The sequence below is a fragment of the Stenella coeruleoalba genome (genome assembly GCF_951394435.1).
Source record: "Stenella coeruleoalba genome assembly, chromosome: 1".
NCBI lineage: Eukaryota > Metazoa > Chordata > Mammalia > Artiodactyla > Delphinidae > Stenella > Stenella coeruleoalba.
In genome coordinates this window covers 184,090,285-184,110,636 of record NC_137169.1, presented here as the reverse complement: position 1 = coordinate 184,110,636, position 20,352 = coordinate 184,090,285, and the positions used below count along the sequence as shown (strand labels likewise).

At 48.9% G+C, this 20,352-nt stretch overlaps 2 protein-coding genes across 4 annotated transcripts in view; one reads left to right on the top strand and one right to left on the bottom strand.

The window, feature by feature from the left end:
* Nucleotides 1-1,560: 1,560 nt before the first annotated feature.
* On the bottom strand, nucleotides 1,561-10,093 carry PIGC (phosphatidylinositol glycan anchor biosynthesis class C). 3 transcript variants are annotated; one of them, XM_079922175.1, is made up of 2 exons: nucleotides 10,072-10,093; nucleotides 1,561-2,958 (listed from the first exon to the last, which is right to left on the bottom strand). In XM_079922175.1, exon 2 carries the CDS (start codon nucleotides 2,738-2,740, stop codon nucleotides 1,847-1,849), a length of 894 nt encoding a protein of 297 aa, XP_079778301.1. In that variant the 5' UTR covers nucleotides 2,741-2,958; nucleotides 10,072-10,093; the 3' UTR covers nucleotides 1,561-1,846. The 3 variants fall into 3 exon arrangements, with proteins under 3 accessions (XP_079778301.1, XP_079778299.1, XP_079778300.1); XM_079922173.1 differs by lacking the exon at nucleotides 10,072-10,093 and adding an exon at nucleotides 4,113-4,335; XM_079922174.1 differs by lacking the exon at nucleotides 10,072-10,093 and adding an exon at nucleotides 3,750-3,839.
* The window catches only part of LOC307178620 (uncharacterized protein C1orf105), a gene marked incomplete at its 5' end in the record, with an annotated part of 21,639 nt that continues 5,875 nt past the window's right edge, over nucleotides 4,589-20,352 (top strand). The window contains 5 exons of the mRNA XM_079906975.1: nucleotides 4,589-4,594; nucleotides 5,207-5,292; nucleotides 8,362-8,452; nucleotides 17,320-17,394; nucleotides 19,460-19,523. Coding sequence (XP_079763101.1) covers nucleotides 4,589-4,594; nucleotides 5,207-5,292; nucleotides 8,362-8,452; nucleotides 17,320-17,394; nucleotides 19,460-19,523 — 322 coding nt within the window. The remainder of the gene's footprint in view (nucleotides 4,595-5,206; nucleotides 5,293-8,361; nucleotides 8,453-17,319; nucleotides 17,395-19,459; nucleotides 19,524-20,352) is intronic.

Genomic DNA, 20,352 nt, shown 5'->3' with positions numbered 1-20,352 from the left:
CTTAACATGCTTCATTCTTATTTTCTTATCTACTTTACTTCCAAACCTGTTCTCACATCTGTTTTCTCATGGTATAGTTACTAGAAAGAATCCACTCAAGGCAGAAGCCTCCCCCCACCCCGCCAGTTCTCTTTCCCTCCCATTGTCCAATATGAATTTACCAAGTTCTGAAAATCTCTCTAATCAGAATCGACACCTCCTTGGCGCAGTCACCACCCTTAGTCTAGACCCTCATTTTTCACTCTTACCACAAGAGCTTCCCATGCTCAGCATCTGTAGTTCAGCCTGAATCCTGCTACCAGAATTTTATAAACACACACACAAAAGTGTGTTTGGTGGGAGCCCTATATCCCTTTTCAAAAGCTCCTTAATTTGCCATTGACTCCAGGATCCAGGAATTCAAGGTATTCACCACGCTCAGACCTCAGCCTCTCACTGCAGCCCGTCCATTCTGCACTCCCCTCTCCTGCCAGGATGAGTCAGGCCCTGTGCACCTGGACATACACACTGTTCACTCCGGTTGAAATATTCTTCTCCCCACAGTCACCTCTTTTCTCTTTGAACTGAATCTGCTGCCCCACCCTGCACCCTCACATCCAGCCCATAACACCCCATCCCCTGCCACCTCCACGGGGAACTTCTACAACCATCAGACTGCAGAGGATCAGGCCTCGGGTAATTCCAAATACTATTGTGTGGAAGAGCTGAACATGACAGCACAGGCACATTCATTCATCCCACTGAAGAAGTATTTTTGAAAGAGATTCAAATGTGGGCAACTCTCTGCTCACCTACGTGGATGCAGTTGCTATGTGAGTTCCCTAAAGTTGATCATTGGAAATCCATTCAAATAAGGAAAGTGTATTAAAACATTAAAAAGCAAAAGCTATTTTATACAACTCTTTACTATATTCACCCACTAAGCCCTGGCCCCATTTCTGATGTGGACTAAATAATAATTATAAGCCAATTCTGGTCAGTCCAGGCATGCAGAGTAGTGGTTACCCTCTTTGGACTGGGCACGCTCTCCCCATAGTTCTAGCTGCCATTAGTCCCACAAAGCATGCCAGCTTCAGCTGCTCGTATTGTTGACCTGGCTCCTAAAGGTCTCTGCCACCTTGGCCCCCAAACCATCTTTTGCTTGCTTGAATCCCACCTGACCTCTAAGACTAAGCTCAAGTGCCATCTCCTCTAATAAGTATTTCCTCATTACTCCAGCTAATTTGACCTCCAGCCTCTTTGAAGTCCCCCAACATTTTGCTAGTGTATTATGACACATCATATGCCCCTTGTAGCTAGTTGCATCCATGCTTCATTAAGAACTAAGTGGAAACTGTGAGTCGAGGTTAAGTGACCAATTCTGTGATCTCAGGCCATAAAACTGGACACAGCATCCAGGGTTCTAGGATTTGAGCTGTAGATAAATAACAGAGCCTGCATTTAGTTCACTGAAAAAGGTAAAAGTGACTTTATATGCACACACATTCTCTTATTCTCTCTTCATGTCCCTTCTATCTGCCTTCTGCTCACAGAAAAATCATAAGACAATTTGATGGATGTGTTACTTTTTTAATAAATAGAAACCACATCATTTCATTTGTTACAGAGAATAATAATGAGAGGCAATAATTCAAGAGGGCCCCGGGAAGCTTTTTTCATCGACAAAGTAACAGAAAGGAGAAGCACCTTCACTGCCCAAGCCTATGGGTAATTTTTTTCTTTTGATTTCTGATCTCCCACCCACATCATTATGCCACTTCCAGAATGGAACTCTGCCTTCAAATCTCCTACTAGTTGGAAGGCTGGTCTATCAGCTTGTCTCAGTAATGGAATGGAGGTCCCTATCTCAGCTGAGGAACCTCGACAAGTCTTCTTTGATTTCAGCCTCATCCCAAGGCCCATGAATGTTTTCTTTAAAAAGCTGCAGGCGAATGAGGTAGAAAGGGCAGAGACATGAGATGGAAACCAGCAGAAGGGCAAAGAGTATGGCTCCCACAGCACTAATGGACAGCAGGCCTCCCAAGGCTGAAAATGCAAAAAGCAGTGTGACTCCCACATAGCTGTGGGGAGTACATGCCTTCAGTTTCTTCTGTAACATGGGCCATAGGGCAAAAATCTGGATGGCAAATGTCACCATGACGAAGGCATGTAGGGACCGGGGCAGGCGTGAGGCAAGGCAGACAGAAGCAAAGATGGCCATGTTCAGGGACAGTGTGCTGGATACAATGGCACCATTGGCACCATAGTCAAAGAAGATGAGGTGGCCTAACAGCATGAAGACTGACATGGCATAGATGGTGTCAGTGCTGACGGACTCTGTCAGGGTCTTCAGCACCGGCGAAAAGCCGTATGTGAAAGTTATGAAGACTAGGGCACTCTTCAAGTCAGCCCACCGGGTCCGCCCACTCTTCTTCCGTCCTTCACCTCCATCAATGAGATCAAACAAAACATAGCCAATCAGTGAAGAAGCCAGGCCGGTCCCAAAAAGCCAATGGGGAGCCAGAAGACCCTCATCCATATACCACCAGATAACCACAAAAACACAGACACTGCACAGCTGCTGTATCACCACACTGGACTCAAATACCACAGCCCAATATTGGTATTTCCGGGCATAGATGTTCTTCCGGAGCTCTTCCAGGAAACTCTGATCCACGTAGTTATCAGGAAAAGGCTGTCGCTCATACAAGACCTTCTGCCATCTGGCCTCTTTGGTGTTAGTTACAGGCTGGGCACACATTATCCTTTCGCTCAAACTCAGGCCAGTTCAATCTCCCTTGCAGAAGTCCATGTGGTTCTCGATCTTCATAAAGTTTTGAAATAAAATCTCTCTGGAAATTCCATGCTGAGCTGTGGGTGATATTGTACCGACTTTCCCTTGCTTTCAAAGGCAGCAACCCAGGCTAGGCCTACAGTAGATGAGTTTGTTCTCTGAGGCAGGACAATACAGCTAAGTTCCTAGAAAAAGAGAGACTATGAATCTATGAAAGTTGTGACAGGTCAAGGGTAGGACTGAGTTAAAATCAAACCAACTTATTGCTTTATTAGAAGTTGATTAGCAGTCTGAACAGAATACACACGGTGGCCATCTTATAATTATGGATATTAAAATTTCATTTCAGATTTTACATTATAATCCCTTGTCAGCCATCACTTATGGAGTGCTCTCTATGTGCTAAGCGTGTTACGTAGCTTCTTTCAGTTAATCTCCACAACCTTGCAAATTAGTATCAACCTCACTGTAACTAGTAAAAAAGCTGAGACTCAAAGTGCTTAGGTAACTTTAGCCCAAGTTAACAGTGGTAAATAGTGGATCCAGATTTCAATGAAAATTCTGCCCCAAAGCCTGTGCCTCTAAACCAGTTCTTAACTCAGGAGTTCACATATCCTTGAGGTCTATAGATGGGCTTCAGACCGTTCAAAAACCCTGTCAATGCATACTTGTAGTTGTAATTTATGCAAATTTCTAGGATTAGGTTCCAAGCTTTTATTGGGTTCTCAAAGGCATCTGTTACTTAAAATAAAAACAAAAAAGTTACCGGTCTAAAGACAAAAGTAAACCTCACAATACAGAAAGATATGTGCTTTATGGTTTATTTAACCAAAACCAAGGACTCAAGATTCTTAATCCGTTAACTGAGCTTAACATCCTTTAAAGAGCTATCATCCTACTTATTAACGCCGAAACTCGGGAGGATCAAAGATAATGATACGCTTTTCACAATGGGAAAACTATGAGTCAGAAATACCAAGTTCATCCAGCAAGTCTGCGAGGAAAATTCTTATTGCCCGACCTAATTTCTTCCATAGAGAGCACGATAGGTTTTGCATCACAAGCCAGACACCCTGAGAGCCCCCCTCACTGCAGCAGGGAATCCAGCCCGGGGATCTCACGGCCACCACGGGGACTGGAGGGTCAGAGGCGCCGAAAAGGGCAACGCCCGCCCGCAGGGCGGGGGAGGGGGCGGGGGTGGGGCAGGGTAGGGCGTCCCCGCGGGCGCCCTACTCCCCCTCCCGGGCCTCCCCCGCCCGCCGCCGCCCCTCACCCGGCCTCGGGCCTGCGGGGGATGGCGGAGGAGGCCCGGACACACTGACTCCCACTCGGAACCCACCTGCCCGCGAGTGCGAAGGGGTGCGCGGCAGCGGGAGAGCGGCCGCCCGCCTCCTTCCCCATCCGGGGCGCCGGGGTCGGGTCGGCGGCCGAGCATTTCCGGGGCTGCCACAACCTCCGCGGTTAGAGCGCCCTTCCTCGGCCTTCGCGGCCGCTGCTGCTCCCTCCTGGCCGCTCAGAGGAACTTCCGGCTTCTATCCCGGAAAGAACGCTGTGAGCCAGGAAAGCGGCTGCTCAACGGGGAGACTGAGACGTAGCGTCCGAAGGGCAAGGGAGAGAGGCTGGGCTGAGAGAAGAGAGATTATAACGGCTACTTTGATGGAGCTCCTATTATGAACTCAGGCCCTCAGCTGGGGACTTCCCATGCATCCGTGCATCCACTGGACACATATTCACTAAATATCTACAGGTACCAAGCACTGTTTTAGGTGCTAGTGGTAACAGCAGTGAAGAGAACAGACAAAAATCCCTCGCCTCATGAAGGTTTCTGTCTTGTGCATTGACCTGTAAAGTGATGATATCGTCCTCTTCTCATGGAAGACAAAACTGAAGCTCAGAGAGGTTGTGATTTTTCCAAGGCCATACAGTTGGGAAGTGGATTAACCAAGATTAATATCCAATTGTCTATAGCTTCAAAGTGCAGTTCTTTCCTCTGCCTCCTAGAAGGGATGAGGGTGGAGGGCCCCATGACTGAAAACAGCCAGACACTTTGAATAGGTGCTAATGTTCAGCTGAGGTCATGGAAATACAAGCAGATGCATGAACAGATGGGAGTAATGAAGAAGCAAAGGGATATAGTAGAATACAAGATGTAGTGGACACAAAAGTCAGAAAACCTAAATCCACTCACTAGCTGTGTGACTCAGCAAATCACACTGTCTAAGCTTTGATTTCTTCATCTGTAAAATGGAGATAACACTATTTCCTCTTGGCTACTTAATGGGAGAGTCAACAGGGTCAAATATGAAACATAAAAATGCTTTGTAAAGGGTTGACTGCTGTGTAGCTGCTATCAGCTTACTTTGATCATCCTAATGATGGAAATAGCCAAGTGCAATAAACCCTGCAAAATGATCTCTTTCCATTTCCTTCCAGGTTTCTGTTCCAAGATTTGACAAGATTCCGTGGTTTAGTGAGGCTAGCCTCATAAACAAGCCATTAGTGCTCAGCCTCCCGAAAAGGTAATAGCTCAGCCACTGAGGGCAAAGGTTTCAAGCAAGATCTCATGGAAGATGATTTCTTAAGGGTTAAGGGCAATCATCTGAGGGGCACAGCTGATCAGTTGAGAGACATTAGTCAGGCGCTCAAAACCCAGAAAGGGCCAGGGTTTCTAAGACAAAAGTGAGCCCTGAGAATTGGCCTGGCTGGAGGAGATAAGACCTCAATTAACCTCCCTCTGTACCACCACCACTTAACAATGCAAGAGAATTTTGCCCATGGACACTGCCTTTCAAAAGACTTCTGTCCTCTTCATCATCTTTTCTCCCTGCTTTAGCTTGAAGTTTTAAAATTTTAACCATCAAAGTCTAGAACCATAAATTCCTGTCTTTACAGAGTAGCAACTTCCTATATTTAAACTTTGAGACAATCGCCTCCAATCTCACCAGTCCTGCCCTTTCAAACTAACTGCTATGGAACACGTTTCTATTTTTCAAAATTGGGGAAATTCATGTGTAGGGAGCTGCCACTTGAAATAAGTGGGTTTCCTCATTCCTCCCCCCTTTTTGATCCCCAGGTGTAGTGATATACCCCAAGGGGGGATGAAAGGAAGGGTGAGTGTGAAAGCTAGAAAGATTATGCTCTCTGAAAACAGTCTTTCCTCCTGTTGGTAACTGTCACGTACCCTCCTGCCCATGGATAAATGACTCTCCATGAGGGATATCCCCTCCACATCCCCACTTCAATAACATGTACCTTTGCTTTGTCTGCTGCAGTTTAAAACACCACATTCTCAGTAAGCAGCTAAACAGTTTTGTGTATTTTCAGAGCACCTATGAAATGTTTGTTGTTCGATTCTGGGTTTTTCTTTTTTTCCGTAACTTTGAATATATCTAAACTCTAGCTAATGTCTTAGTATAAAGCAGGCAATCAGAGATTGAATAAACCCAAAGGCTTATTTACTAAATAAAAACACAGGTAACATAGTTCTTATTAAGAGTCGTTAGCAGTTCAAGGATCACCATGAGTAATGACAATTTAGCACCTTTTAATTGGAGGCAGGGTACAAACTCACCTAACAACGGTAGTCAGATGGTCGGCATAAATGAATAGAGCTGGCCAAAGGGAACTGTAGTGAAGGGGAGATCACCTCCCTTCAGGATTGGGACTGCCTGCAGGTATGTGACCCCAGTGGCCAGATCTGCTGGGTTTTCCAACAATAGCAGAAATCTGGATTTTCATGTGAAATGGCTCGTGTCTGACATCGAAATAGGGTAACACTCCACTATCCCATCCCACCCCAGCCCCTTAGACTTGCCCCTGCAGCCAGGAGCAAAGCATCCCTATGCGTGGCTCTCTCACCCCCAGCTCCCTTTTTCCTTGATTGTACAAACCTCTGGTAGGGGGTGGGGGAGGGGACTCAGGGTGGGGGGCTTGAAAAAGGCAGGCCCAGAGCACAACTGATCACCCTCAGAACTTGCTCGCTTTCACAGCCAGACCCCCGAGTGTCAGAGGGGACGGCCAGCTGAGAAGGGAAAGAGTAGTTTTTCCTGCAGCCAGACATGCTTGAGCTAGTTGCAAGGAGAAATTACCTCACATGGTCTGCTGAAGCTCTACTCATGTCTGTACTGGGAGGATTTGGGCAGCAATCTCAACTCTTGTTAAGAGACATGGTGCTTATCTACCTCGCAAGAATTCTAAGACGACTGGACAGCACCTGTGAGGTGCCCTGAGCTTTCAGAAGGACAAGATAGAAATGGAAAGTCTTTTGGAAGGATGCTTTAAGTATCAACAGTTCCTAAGGATTGGAAACTCTTCATGTGGCCAAAGCTCTGAGTTCCAAGCTGTTTATTTTCGGCAAAACCCTTTTTTGAGAACTTGGTTAGAAAGTTCTGAATGTGCTTTAAGTATTACCTAGCTTTGGACAGGCAATTCCAACACAGAACAGTCTGAAAAAGAGAAAGGAACATTTAGCGAAATGTGCTCAGAGCACCCCTAATTGTGAGCTCTGGAAACACACCTACAGGCTTGGAGGAGGTGAGACCTGGGTCTGAAGATCACTGCCTACAGACCACTTCCTTCCAGGAGGTCTCTCTCAGGTTGGCCTGACTGTGCTGAGCCACACCCATCATCAGTCTCAAAAGCCCTCAGGTCACACCAGGTCCTGTTTGTTTGAGATTGTTGTGTGCTGAAGCAGTTTCAAAGTGACCTCTGGTCTCTCCTGGTCAGCAGTTGGGTGTCAAGTCCAAGGCCAACTGTTCACATATCAAAGACAAAGGCAGTGAAGTCAGACCTGGGTCAGACCTGCCTCCCCACTCTCCCAGGGCCCAGGAAAATGGTGGGAGAAATAAAACAATAAATGCCTCATGGACACCAAACTCCCTGCTCATGCCTTTGTTATAAATGAACAAGGGACAGTGAAATCTTTCCTCATAAGAGAGGAGAGGTGTTGTTGGCAGAACTACCAGCGTTCCGAGTGAGTTTCCATTTCTAGGGAGGCCGGGCCAGGCACAGGGCTGTACACACAGGCTGTTTACAATGCTCAGGCCCCCTGCACACCCTGGCTCCTTACGCTGTAATAAAATGCACTACAGCAGCCAGCAGGGCGGGTCACCCTGGGAAGAGAACTGATGTTATCTCTGCAGCATCTCTGCCTCACCTTCTGCCTGGAAAGAGTGTTCCAGAGGAAAAGTGTAGTTGGAAGGAGATGTTTCATGGGAGGAAATGGATGGATTGTTTCAGGTTGCAGAGACAGAAACTGAGAAAGCAGGGCAGGCAGGAGAGGACTGCTTTTGTTAAATATCAATTAAATATCCATCTGCTTTTCTGAACAATTATTTTCTTGCCTTGTTTGCACACTGTCTCTGACAATCTAGAACTGGCATTGGTTAGTTCAAAACCAAAGGGACAGAGAAGCCAGAGTGACTAAAGAGGGAAAATCTTGTGGCAGCTCCAAAATGACCTGGGCCCTCCAGGATCGGAGTGGGGAGCAACTCCTTGGGTGTCCCTAGGGTCCTCTCTGAAACAGCCAAGAGCCTGGTTCTTCAAACCAGCGACTACGGTTCTAACTTGCTCTTGTTTTGATTCCTCAGATATCCTCATTCCTCTGCCACTTTTCTGGTTTCATCCAAGAAGGCTATGAATTTGCCAATTTTGTTCCAAGTTCCAGATGTCTTATCTAAGGTACTCAATTTTGTTTTTTAATTGAAAAGAAACCTGGGACTTTCCTGGTGGTCCAGTGGTTGGGAATCCGCCTTCCAATGCAGGGGACGTGGGTTTGAGCCCTGGTCGGGGAGCTAAGATCCCACATGCCGCTGCAGGCAACTAAGCCCATGCACTGCAACTACTGAGCTCGCACTCTGGAGCCCACGCAGCGTGACGAAGACCCAGTGCAGCCAAAATAAAAATTAAGAAAAAGGAAGAAAACACCATAGCTAGTTCTAGAATGACAGAAAATTTGGATACAGAGTCATTTCCTATCTCCTTAACACAGCCCTGAGTCTGGATCATCGTCAGTGTTTAACAGAGACCCCCCAAAAATTCATATTGAGGGATCTTCCCTGAGACCTTCAGAGACTGCTTCTAGCCTGTGTCCAGAACGAACCCTTTTCTGCAGTCTCTAACCCCCTACCCCACCCACCATGAACCCCTCTGTCTCCCACCTACAACGCCCTAAACCCATGGAATTTCGCGTTAAGAGCTCGTGATCTCCCCTTCACCTCACGGAAACCTGCCACGACTGGCTGCCGAGTGACACTCCGGGACGCTGCGCTCCAGGGGCCGGGGGGGGGGGGGGCGGTACCCACATCAGGGGTGTTTGTGCAGCGAGCATCTGCCCCAGGTGGAGGCAGACAGAGGACTCTCGGGGATGAGAGCAGTTTCTCCACCCGAAAGATCACAAGTCACAGCCAGGGCCACTGAAGGCAGCGCGCGAAGCGGCGTTCCGAGAGCAGCCGGCGCATTGCCCACTCGCAGCCAGAGCCAAGGGTGAGCCGCGGTGGGGACGAGCTCCCGTGTCAGGGGATAAACGGTTACAGAGTCCTCGTGTCGCTGGGCTGAACGCAGATACAGAATAAGTCAGATGCCACCCACACAAATGAGTGGGCGGACGGCCAGGTACGCAACCGCGGAATAAGAGAGAGAGGGGCAAAGTACTGGCGAGAGGAGGTGGGAGGAAAGGTCACCTGCGGGCTGGGGGCGGGGCGAGCGGAGATGGGGCGAGGGAATGATTCAAGAGGAAGCGGCATCTGCACTGGGTCTGGAAGATATTCTTTCCACAAGCGGAGGAACAGCCGGGGGAGCAAAGACAGGGAGACAGCGGGCGGGCAGAACATCAAGGAATCAGGCCGGCAGGAGCACTGGCTGAAGTGGGAGGGACCTAAGGAGAGGGGTGGACCCCGCCCGGGCGCAGAGGGGACGTGCGAACGTTCCCGGTTCACAAGCACAGAAGTGGGTCAGGGCTGTGCTTGAGAGTCAAGCACGAATCCCCCTAACACCCTAGACTGAACGGGCAAGTAGGTAAGAAAGGCACCGAGGGGCCTGGGCGGAGACAGGGCTGACCCCTCTGTTGCTGCAGAGCCAGCAAGAAGCCTACTAGTCACTCGTCTCTGAACTTCTTACTGAGATAGGCTCTCCCCTGCTACCGAGCGCCTCCTCGTCCGGGTCTGTTCTGGGTCTCAGTACACCGTGCCATCCTGGGCACTGAGGTTCTGAGGCCGGGGAGGAAAGCGTCTCTAATGAGCGGGTCGAGCGAGAGGCACCCACTTCAGCAGAGCTTAGAATTTCACGGCTGCAATACTCACATGCGGCCACTAGATGGAAGCCAAGAGCAACAGCTTCCGCGGCCTGGCCAATAGGCTGGGCCCGCGGGGAATGGTCTCTAGGCGGACCCAGGAGGTCGCAAGTCCGTCGCTCCTACTGGGACAGGAGACTCAGGTACCTCATGAACCCCTAACCCTCACCATCACCCTGTCGAGGGCTGACCCTCCACCAGAGAAGGAGAGAGAGAGAGAGAGTTGCTCTTGCTGATTGGAAGGGCTAACAGGCGTAGGGGAGACAAAAGTTTACTGTACCTTTGCTGTCTTAGGGTTTGGGGCTGGGCCTGAGAATTAAATTGACAGAGTAACAGGAGAAAAGCATGTAAATTTATTTACTAGAAGTTTTATGTGACACAGGACCCTTTATAAGGAAATGAAGACCCAAAGTGGCAAAACCTGAATGTTTTTATAGTAGGTTAAAAAAAGAGGGGCAAGTGTGGAAAAGTAACTAAACTGTGGGGAGGCTAAAGGAGGATAAGAATTATTTTGAAAAGGTCTGTTTGTACAGAATTCTCTTGGCTTCAACTTCTTGTCCTTGAAGATAAGAATGATGGTTTCCTCCTGGTGTTAGGACATCTCCTATTTGGGGTTTTTTCTCCTGATTTTCAGAAGAAAAGGAGGAGGGTCAGAGCACCCTTCTTGCACCTGCTGTTTTTTCCAAGTGTCTTAGCTCAAAATGATGCTGAGGCCAAAGTGGCAGATTTGGGGGAGGCATATTCTGCCACCCTTCATAGGGACCTGGGATCCCTGTTCCGTTGGGGCACCTGGCAGCTACCTCACATCAGATCCTTGCCTGCCACACAGACCTCCTCAGATCTGAATCCAGCCCCCAGAGTCGGCTGCGAGCTTGAGGCCTGCATGTGTGCGCTGCTCCTTTCTAGAGAGAAACTGTGCTGTACCTTGTGGGAGTGGAATGCACTATCTCTTATCTCTTTCTGCTCCTCCAAATCAGGGACCTGTCAGGAAGCTGTGGTAGCCCCGCAGCCAACTAGAGGTCCAGGCCCCAGGGCACAGGTGCAAAGGTCCTGCCACCTGGCGCCTGTCCTCCTCACCATCACAGGTCAAAAGGCAGAACTTCGAACATCCACATTCCAAATGGCCTTTCTGTCCTGCCCAGGAGCCCTCCCAGGGCAGGGGCGAGTCTCTGTGTGACTGGAGCACGATGCCTTAGTGAGCAGCCAGAGAGACAGAGAAGAAACAGAGGCTCAGAGACAGAAAGACAGGGAGAGGGAGACAAACATCAAGACAGCAGAAGCCAGAGACACATAGAGAGGTCAGGGGACAACAGACACCAAAAAGGAAACAGAAGAGGAGAGTCGGAGCTACCAAATAAGAAAAACAGAAAATGCAGACAGAGAAATGAGGCCTAAACACGTCCGCATTTAAACACCTGTGGAGCAGCTTCTTTACTAGGCAGGGCTTTCACCTGCGTTTTCCAGGCCTTGACAAAGGACTCCTCCCGATGCCGTGAAAAAAGAAAGCGAACCGTGATAATTGGATACTTGAGGTCAGGAGGTGACTTAGAGCTCACGGACAGGCAGAGCCGACGTGGGGCTGATCGGGGAACTGCAGCGGGAGCCCCTGGAGCCCCTTTGCCTGCTTGCAGGGTTGGCTGTGACCAATTCTTCGAGGAGAATAAAGTGCCCCCCACTCCCTCCATTCCTGCCCCCAGCCCCGGCTACTCTCCTTGACTGGCTATGTTGTTCCAGTCTTAACGAGTCAGGGGAAAGAGGAGGGCATTGTTTATGTTGCTTTGGGCAGACCTGTGACAAAAAGCCCTGGGTGACAACACTGTACAGTGGAGATGTGGCTGGGAACACATATAGGAGGCGACTTCTGGTTTTCTCACCACTGAGAACTCTATTATTTTTCTCTCATTGACTCTCAGTTTTTGAAAATTCATGACCACCAGGGAAACATCCTCATATACTCCCCATCCCTTCTCCTGTTGATGAAACACATACAACAAGTACAACGTTTAAAGGGAAGTACTGATGAATACCACTGATCTGAAATAATGATCTAAGTGTAAATAATGATATAAATAATGAAATAAAAACCAAGTTTAACAAGTCTGGATGGGAAGTACATGGCTGTCGACCATTTCGTGTATGTTTGAAATTTTTCCTAGTGAACAGTAAGAGTATTTTTTTTTTTTTTTTTTTTTTTTTGCGGTACGCGGGCCTCTCACTGTTGCAGCCTCTCCTGCTGCGGAGCACAGGCTCTGGACGCGCAGGCTCAGCGGCCATGACTCACCGCGGCCCCGCCACTCCATGGCATGTGGGATCCTCCCGGACAGCGGCACGAACCCACGTCCCCTAGCATCGGCAGGCGGACTCTCAACCACTGCGCCACCAGGGAAGCCCAGTAAGAGTATTTTTAAAACTGTGTTCAGCTTTGTTCTTTAATTGAGATGCTTGGTATTGTCAGAGAGCAGGAAAATGTGTAATTATGATAGGGTTTTCTTTGTTTGAATATTGAAAATAGTTCTCTGACCACTACTTTTTGGATCCTAAGGGATACAGGAATCATTATGTCCTGATATGGACCCTAAGAGTCCACTCTCTTCCTGAGAAAAGGTAGTCTTTCTTTGACCCTTTATCCAAAGAACTTTCTGGCTGATGGAAACTAAATGTATGTGCTGCTGGACCTTTCTGGGCCAGTTTCCTCACTGTGTTCAAGGAAAGAGTTGAAGTAGGTGACTGATGAGGTGCCTCCCAGTTAAGGCAGGAGAGGGAAGGAGGAAAGGAGTGGAGGCCTTGGGCGAGATCAGAGGCACATTTGCTGGTGCCCCTCGACTCATGCTTGTGGTCCTATTTTTAAAATTGCCATCTGGTGCTTCCATTTTTCAGTTTTTGTTATGTGGACAGGTGTGTGTGTGAGAGAGAGAGAGACAGAGACAGAGGAGAGGAAGAGGGAGGGAGAGGGAGAAACAATTCTGTTTCTTTCCCAAAGATTCAAGGAGGCCAAGGACTTGGGCCACGAGCCGGAGCTTAGGCACCTGAGCAGACACTGAGCTCAGATACGAAGGTGTTTCCAGGTGTGAAGTCTGAAGAGCAGGCTTCGGCCTCTGGGGCCCAGCTGAGCTCTGCGTCATGCCTTGTCCTGGCTGTCCTGTCACACTGCCACCTGCCCTCCTGGGGACAGCTGCTCGGGAAACGAGAACCCCGTGAACATTTCCGAGCCTCCTTTCTTGGTGGCTCTGACTGTACAGATGATACAGCTGGGGGGCCTGTGCTCAGAACCACCGGTCAGTTCACTCTCCCTTCCTGCTAGTGTGCTGAGCGGGCCCGAGGGAAACCGGGAGTGAGAAGGACGTGCTGAGGAAGGAAAAGGCCTTGGTTTCAGGGCTGAGGAAGGAAGCTGAGGCCCAGGGAGAACACAGAATCCCAAGCTGTCTGTGTCGGCTGCTTTGTAGACAGGCCAGGCAGGATTGCCCATCACGGCTGCCTAACAAACACATTGCACAGACAGCCCCAGGGCCCTTGCCCGCCTCTCCAAGTGAGGAGGGATACAGTGGCTCTTCTCAGGGATGAGGCTTTGGCTGACAGCGAGTCTCAGGCGGAGTCACTGCCACTTTCCTGGCAGAGGTGACTGAAGCCACACATCAAAGACTTTTTCTTCTCTACATAGACAGCGTGGGCAGGATTAGAGTTGGCCTCTGGCCTATTGGCTGCAGAAACCAGCAGCACCAGGGGGATGGGAGGCCCGGGGCGTATCTGTGACTGACCACGGCCAAGTCTCTCAGCGCCAGGTCTGGAGCCGAGCAATTTGCTTCCAGCCTCTGCGTTTCCTAAGAATTTGGTACAGATGAATTTGTTGCACACAAATGTCCTGTAATGTTTCCCTGAGCACAGTGCTGTTATAATAGTGATCTTCACACATGTGTGTCTTGTAGGGACTTATGGACATACATGTATGCTGGTCATGTCTCTGTTTATACCTGAGAGCTTAAAACGCTTACACTGATTCATTCATTCAGCCAACATGTGTTGAATGCCTACTGTGTGCCGATTCCGAGACGGCTTCTAGATTCCTGTCCTATTTCGGGTCAGTGGTGTTCATCAGTACTTCCCTTGGAAACTTGTACTTGTTGTTATACATGTTTGATCAACATAAACAGGAGAAGGACTTAGGAGTACGCAGGGTAGTTCCTGTGGTGATCACGAGCTTTGAAAACTTGAGTCCAGCGGAAAGAAATAATAAAAAGAGTTCCCGGTGGTGAGAAAACTGGAAGTCAGCCTCTTATACATCCAAAGACGTGTGAGATACGTTCTTGCTCTTAAAGAACTCTCAGCCTGGAGGAGGAAACAAACACATTAAAAAAAAAAAGGATAACAGTACAAATTGCAACAAGAGTTATACCAAATCTGTGATGGAACCCGAGAGGCAGACACCCAGGTAAGGGGGTCAGGAGAAAGATTTTCTGAGAAAGAAACATCTAAGCTATATCATAAAGGGTAAGGAGTTAACAAGGCCAGATAGGGCAACATATATGGCATTTTTTCCCTCAGATTCCAAAGGATGACAGTCATCGTGGTGGGGCACCTTGTGGTTTTTTTTTTGCGGTACGCGGGCCTCTCACTGTTGTGGCCTCTTCCGTTGCAGAGCACAGGCTCTGGACGCGCAGGCTCAGCGGCCATGGCTCACGGGCCCAGCCGCTCCGCGGCATGTGGGATCTTCCCAGACCAGGGCATGAACCCGCGTCCCCTGCATCGGCAGGCGGACTCTCAACCACTGCGCCACCAGGGAAGTCCGTGGTGGGGGACTCTGGAGTCACAGTTTCAGCTGTCATTCACCTAGCAAGCTCCTGCCGTGCTCCATGCGTGTCTGTTGCTTGGTTTGCCATGAACCCCGTGATTCCAGTCCCTGTCGGGTCTGGTGTATTCTTATGCAGAAACCAGAAGTCCGGAAGAGATGGCAGAACCAACTGCAGGAAAGACAAGCATCCGCTTCTAACTCGACTAAAACCAAACCTGCCTGAGAACATTCCACCCCACCTCCAGCATCCAGGCCTTCCTCATCCTTTCAGGCCAAGCAAAGATGCCACTTCCAGAAGCCATTCCTGATTCCTCACGTGGGATGCAGTCGCTCTCTTTGCTGAAGGCCCAGAAGCATCCTTGCTTCTTCAGTGATACCTGGCACATCCAGCCTTGAATCGCAATTTCAGACCAGTGTCTTAGTCTCAGAACTGAAAGATGTGAGGGACAGTGGGAAAAGCCTGGGCCCCAGGAGATCCCACCCCCAGGGTACAAGGAAGATAAGGTAGGAGGTTGAATCGGCCCAGAAGAGTAAAGGAGTCATCCCCGGGGGGTGGGAAGGGGGGCTTGATGGGCTTGATGGTGGGTGGGGTGGGGGTGGGGGTCCTCTCCAGCCTCCCTCCTCCCTCCTCCCTCCTCCCACAGACAACTGGCCATTCCAGGCTGTCCTCACTTACCTGAAGCGGGTTGGCCAGGTCTTTCTTCCATGCTGTTGCACAGTGTTCCTAGGTTGGAATGCCACCCCCCTCCTTGCTCACCACCTCCAACACCTACCTGAGCACCACCTGTTCTTTCAACCTTCCTCAGACCCTTTCCTTGATGCCCCACTCCCACCAGATGAGCTCAGCGCCTCCCTTCCACTCCCCTGTGGCCTCAGTATATTTCTGCCCTTCAACACCAGCACACCTCTTGGTACCCAGGCTGCTGGGTGGTGAGCAGCTTGCAGTCAGAAGCTGTGTCTTCTTTATCTTGGTGTCCCCAGTACGTAGCAAATGGACAAATACATAAGTCTGCATTCTTCCCTGGCCTTCCTTTGGGCCAGAAACCTTCTTATTCACCTTTGTGACTCCATCACAGCGCCCTCTACGTGGTGGCCTCACAAAGAAGGTTTGTTGCTGAATGATAAATCTAGCCGTTCCCACTCATGCTTTCCCGTGCCAGCCCACAGTGTGGGGATACTGAGTTGATTCTTTGAAAATGGCCTGTACATATGAAATGTATTTTAAATATTTGTCAAAAGAATCCAACGTGGTACATCGTTTACAGTCCTCGATCCCCAATAATGCCGCACCCAAGCGCCATGTGTCTCTTACGAGACAATCCAGCAAAAGTCACCTTAGGAGCACAGCCCAGGCACTCACTCCCCACGCTGCACAGGTATATTCCTCCTTTCCTGTTGCACACACCCCACAGGGCAGCCCAGGAGCAGATCAGGGCACAGGCGTGCACACCTGCAGTGCTAGGTCACCAACTCGACCTCATGAAAGAGGAGACTTCAGTTCCTAGTGACGGCTTGTCCCTGTGGGCCCTCCTCTCCCCTGAATTCTATGCTTCCTGAGAACCTATCTCACGACTCTGGTGTCAGTGTGGATGGGGAAGGGTAAGAGAATCCCCAGACGGAATGTTAACCTCAAGCTGCCATTTGCTCCCTTACCAAGCTGTCATCAGTCATGCGAATGAGAAGCCTGTGTTTCAGGTGGAAATGCCCTGAAGCCCACTCTTCCACCCTTTGGCAGAAGTGGAGTCAGAAAGGAAGCAGGGGTTCCAGTGAGCAGAAGGGGTGCCCCACTCTCCCTGCACTGGTTGTTTCTGTGCCTCCCTCCTCTAGGGGAGGGAGCGGGCTCAGGACCCACACACCAGCTCCAGTTCTGCCTAGGGCTTGATGGGCGGCTCCGGGGAGGTGCAGAAGGGCCACGTGGTGCTGGGCAGTGCAGGCTTGAGAGCTGATGTCAGGCCAAAGTGAAGGCGTGAGAAAAGAGGGCCGGATTTCAGAGGGACCAGAGAAGGGAGGTTTGCAGAAGTCTCCTATTCATTTTTCTCAGGCCGTCAGAGGTCTTCAACTAGTCCAGATGGTGGAACTTTTGTATGAAATGTAGGAAGTGTGTCACCCACGAGAGAGCGCAGCCCCTCAGACTGCGTGCTCGGGTTGGAAAGAGGGACCTAGCTGGATTTCAACCCCCAGCCCCATCCCCGCTGCCAGCTGTCTTATTCCTGTTCCACTGCACGCAGGGGCCCGAGGTCACCATTTAGTCTGTGGGTCAACCCCTCCTGCCTAAACCCTCTCTGAATTTACCAGCCACAGACAAGCCTGGGTTTCATATCCACCGAGATGGGGCTGAGACCGAAGTGTCCATCTCTGTTTCATGGAAGAAATAACGGTTACTTCTCTCACCCCTCCACCCCTTACCCACTTCTTTGCTGCCCCAGATTCCCCACCATTTCCTCACCTCTCTGTCTCTCTCTCTCCGCACAGGCCGGGAGGAACCGGAGAGACCCCACGCTGATCAGAAACAAGCAGCTGTGCTCCACGTGTCGAGAAATGAAAACAGTAGTCGTGGAGGATGGCAGACATGGGCGTGAGCATCCCCAGGGCACAGCTCTACCCCTTCCCCACCAAAGCCCAGCAGAGAGACCATGACGGGGCTTTGCAGGAAGGACTGCAGATGAGCAGCTGCTGGTCCTGGGCACACCGTCTCCTGACACGATATGGTAAATCTCCCCATTTACAACAAACCAAATGATAAATGAACCAAGGCAGCTTGGACCAGAGGGGAAGAGGCGAGACGAGCCATGCTGCTTTGGGCTCGTCGGGTAACTGCGCCTTACAGAGGTGCCGGAGGCTGTGGAGCCTCTTCTCCCCCTTACCATGTCTCCAGCACAACACTCCAGCATCACAGCCATGAAACAAGCAGCTTCATCTTGGGGTTTGTCGTAAATTCAGACACGACCACAGTGGTGGTGGAGTTGGGGAGAGGTTCTCTGGTTCTTCCTGGCTATAGGGGTCGTTTGTAACTGGTGGGGGGGGATGGTGGGTGGGGGGAGTTTTAGGAAAAGAAAGGCTATCGGAGGGATGTGGGCTCCACAATTACGTAGCTCTGCCATCAGAGCTGCTGAAGAAAGAGGCGTGTTTTGGGGGGTGCTGTACATGTTGGAGCTAGGACTTGGGTCAGTTTAGGGGGTAGGGTTAGGGGCCTTCAGAGCGAGCACCAGGCTGAGTGGAAGGTTAATTTAGCTAAACGGTTAGGTTAGGGTTTGGGAAGAGTCTCTCCAATTCCAATAGCCTGTGATTCTCCTTTGACTCGGGGAGGAAGGTGGGGCTAGATGTACACGTGAGAGAGACGTGAGAGACATGAGAGAGGCTCCTTTGATGAGTTCATGGCAAAACTGCTTCCAACCAGCAAGCACTTCTCTGGCTTGTCATGCGGGATTTGGAAATTTAACTGAAGCTACCATCAAAGGTGTACCTGGATGTTCCGACCTCTGTTCATGTTCTGCATAATTAGGATCACAGTGTTCAATATTAGCATTGACTGGGATCTGAGAAGCTGGGATTGGAATTTCTCCTGGTCTCATTCCTGGAATCACTGTGTCCACATTTAGAATGCCCTGACGCCAGGCCTAAGCGGGCCCTGGCCAGCTGGCTCACTTGGGACCTTGTCACATGTTCTCTTTCTCAAGACCTCCTTTCTGACCTTTACTCTTGCCCAAACCTGCCCCAAGTGGAAGCACACACCGTGGTTTTACCATTCCTGCAGATGCCCAAAGGAAGGGCCTCAGACACAAAAGTGCCCAAGGGCCCTTCCCTACCATTGTCGAAACCGGGGCTCACAGACCCTGGTGGGAAATGATAGAAAATGAGCGTGAAATACCCTTGTCTCACTATGTGCAGTAACAGCTCCCCTTCCTTCTGGGGCGGGGACTGGGGAGAGGAGGGGCTGTCTGTCTGCTGTTGTCACTGAGACCCCTCCATTCTCTGCAGGGGGTTGAGTGGAGATACTGGGAAAGTATAAAAAGACTCCTAAAAATAGAAGGGACTTCCTCAACTTGATATAGGGTGTCTACAAAAAACCCACAGCTAACAACGGACTTAGTGAGGAAAGACTGGATATTTTCCCCTAAGACCAGGGACAAGACCAGGATGTGTGCTCTTGCCACTGCTGTTCACCATTGTACTGTACGTTCTAGTCAGGACAGTTAAGGCAAGAAAAAGAAATTAAAGGTATCCTGATTAGAAAGGAAAACATAAAACTCTATTTGCAGATGATGTGATTTTATATATAGAAAGTCCTAAGGGATCCATAAAAAATCTGCTAGAGCTAATAAATGAGTACAGCAGAGTCACAAGACACAAGATCAATACACAGAAAATAATTTGATTCCTAGATATTCACAGTGGACAATCCAAAACTGAAATTAAGAAAACAATTCCATTTATAAAAGCATCAAAAAAGTAAACTACTTAGGAATAAATTTAACAAGAGAAAGGAGAAAGCAGAAAATGATTTATTAATGACTCATATTAAATACAACCTGAGTTTGCTAAGGCAGTACGTTATTTCTTTAAATTAGAATGCAGTTTGGGGCATTGTTCTACATGGGACTTTCTTCCATTGGTGCAACCAAGAACTATGATAATCCCAGATGATCTGAAACTATCCTTTAGCAACTATCCACAGCAAATACTATGAGTCATAGGTAACTCAAAGATTTAAATTAGGACACAGCTTTGTATCTGGTTATATCGGTTGTGGATTGAGAAATACAATAAGTAAAATGCTTAGGGAATGCTTTAGGGATGAGCTTCTTGAGTGGTTTCATTTTCTGGTTATAGTACACAGTTAGACAAAAAAAGTTGTTTTTAACCTCTTTGCCTGAACAGCTATGGAAACTACTGTAGAAACTGTAATCTTCCTTTCTACCTTCATAAGAATAGTACAAGGCATAGGGTAGGAGATATCTTTGGTAAAACTTAGGCAGAACTAAATACAAATTCTCCATGTGGAGGACATATCTCATTCCTAAAGTATGGGAGGTTGCACATAAATTTTCTTGAGTCTAAGACAGCCTCTGCTACTTTATATTGACTAAAATTACTATTATCAGTTTGTTGTCATTTGCTGCTTTCTTATCAAGATCAAATATATCAAAAATAAAATCCGGTCAAAGTTGGATTAGTTGGATTTCAGGGTTTTTTCTGCATTTAACTACCAGACCGGGAAGAAGGACTAATTTTTCACTTTATTAAAAAACTCAAACCGTGGAGTCACCCTGGATAAGGCACCAAGATAGGTGGACTTGCCTTGCGGTAGATGGTTGAAATGTAAACATACAGTCACCCTTCCATATGACTAAACAGAAAAGTGATATGTGATCTAATGGCAATCTTTAATTTGTTTCCTCTACAGAGAGCAGTAAGGTGGGAAAATAAATAGGTCTTTTTGTAACCTTAGATGACAGCAGGAGTTGTTATATTTGCCTGTATGAGCTCAGAGCCATTTGTACAAAC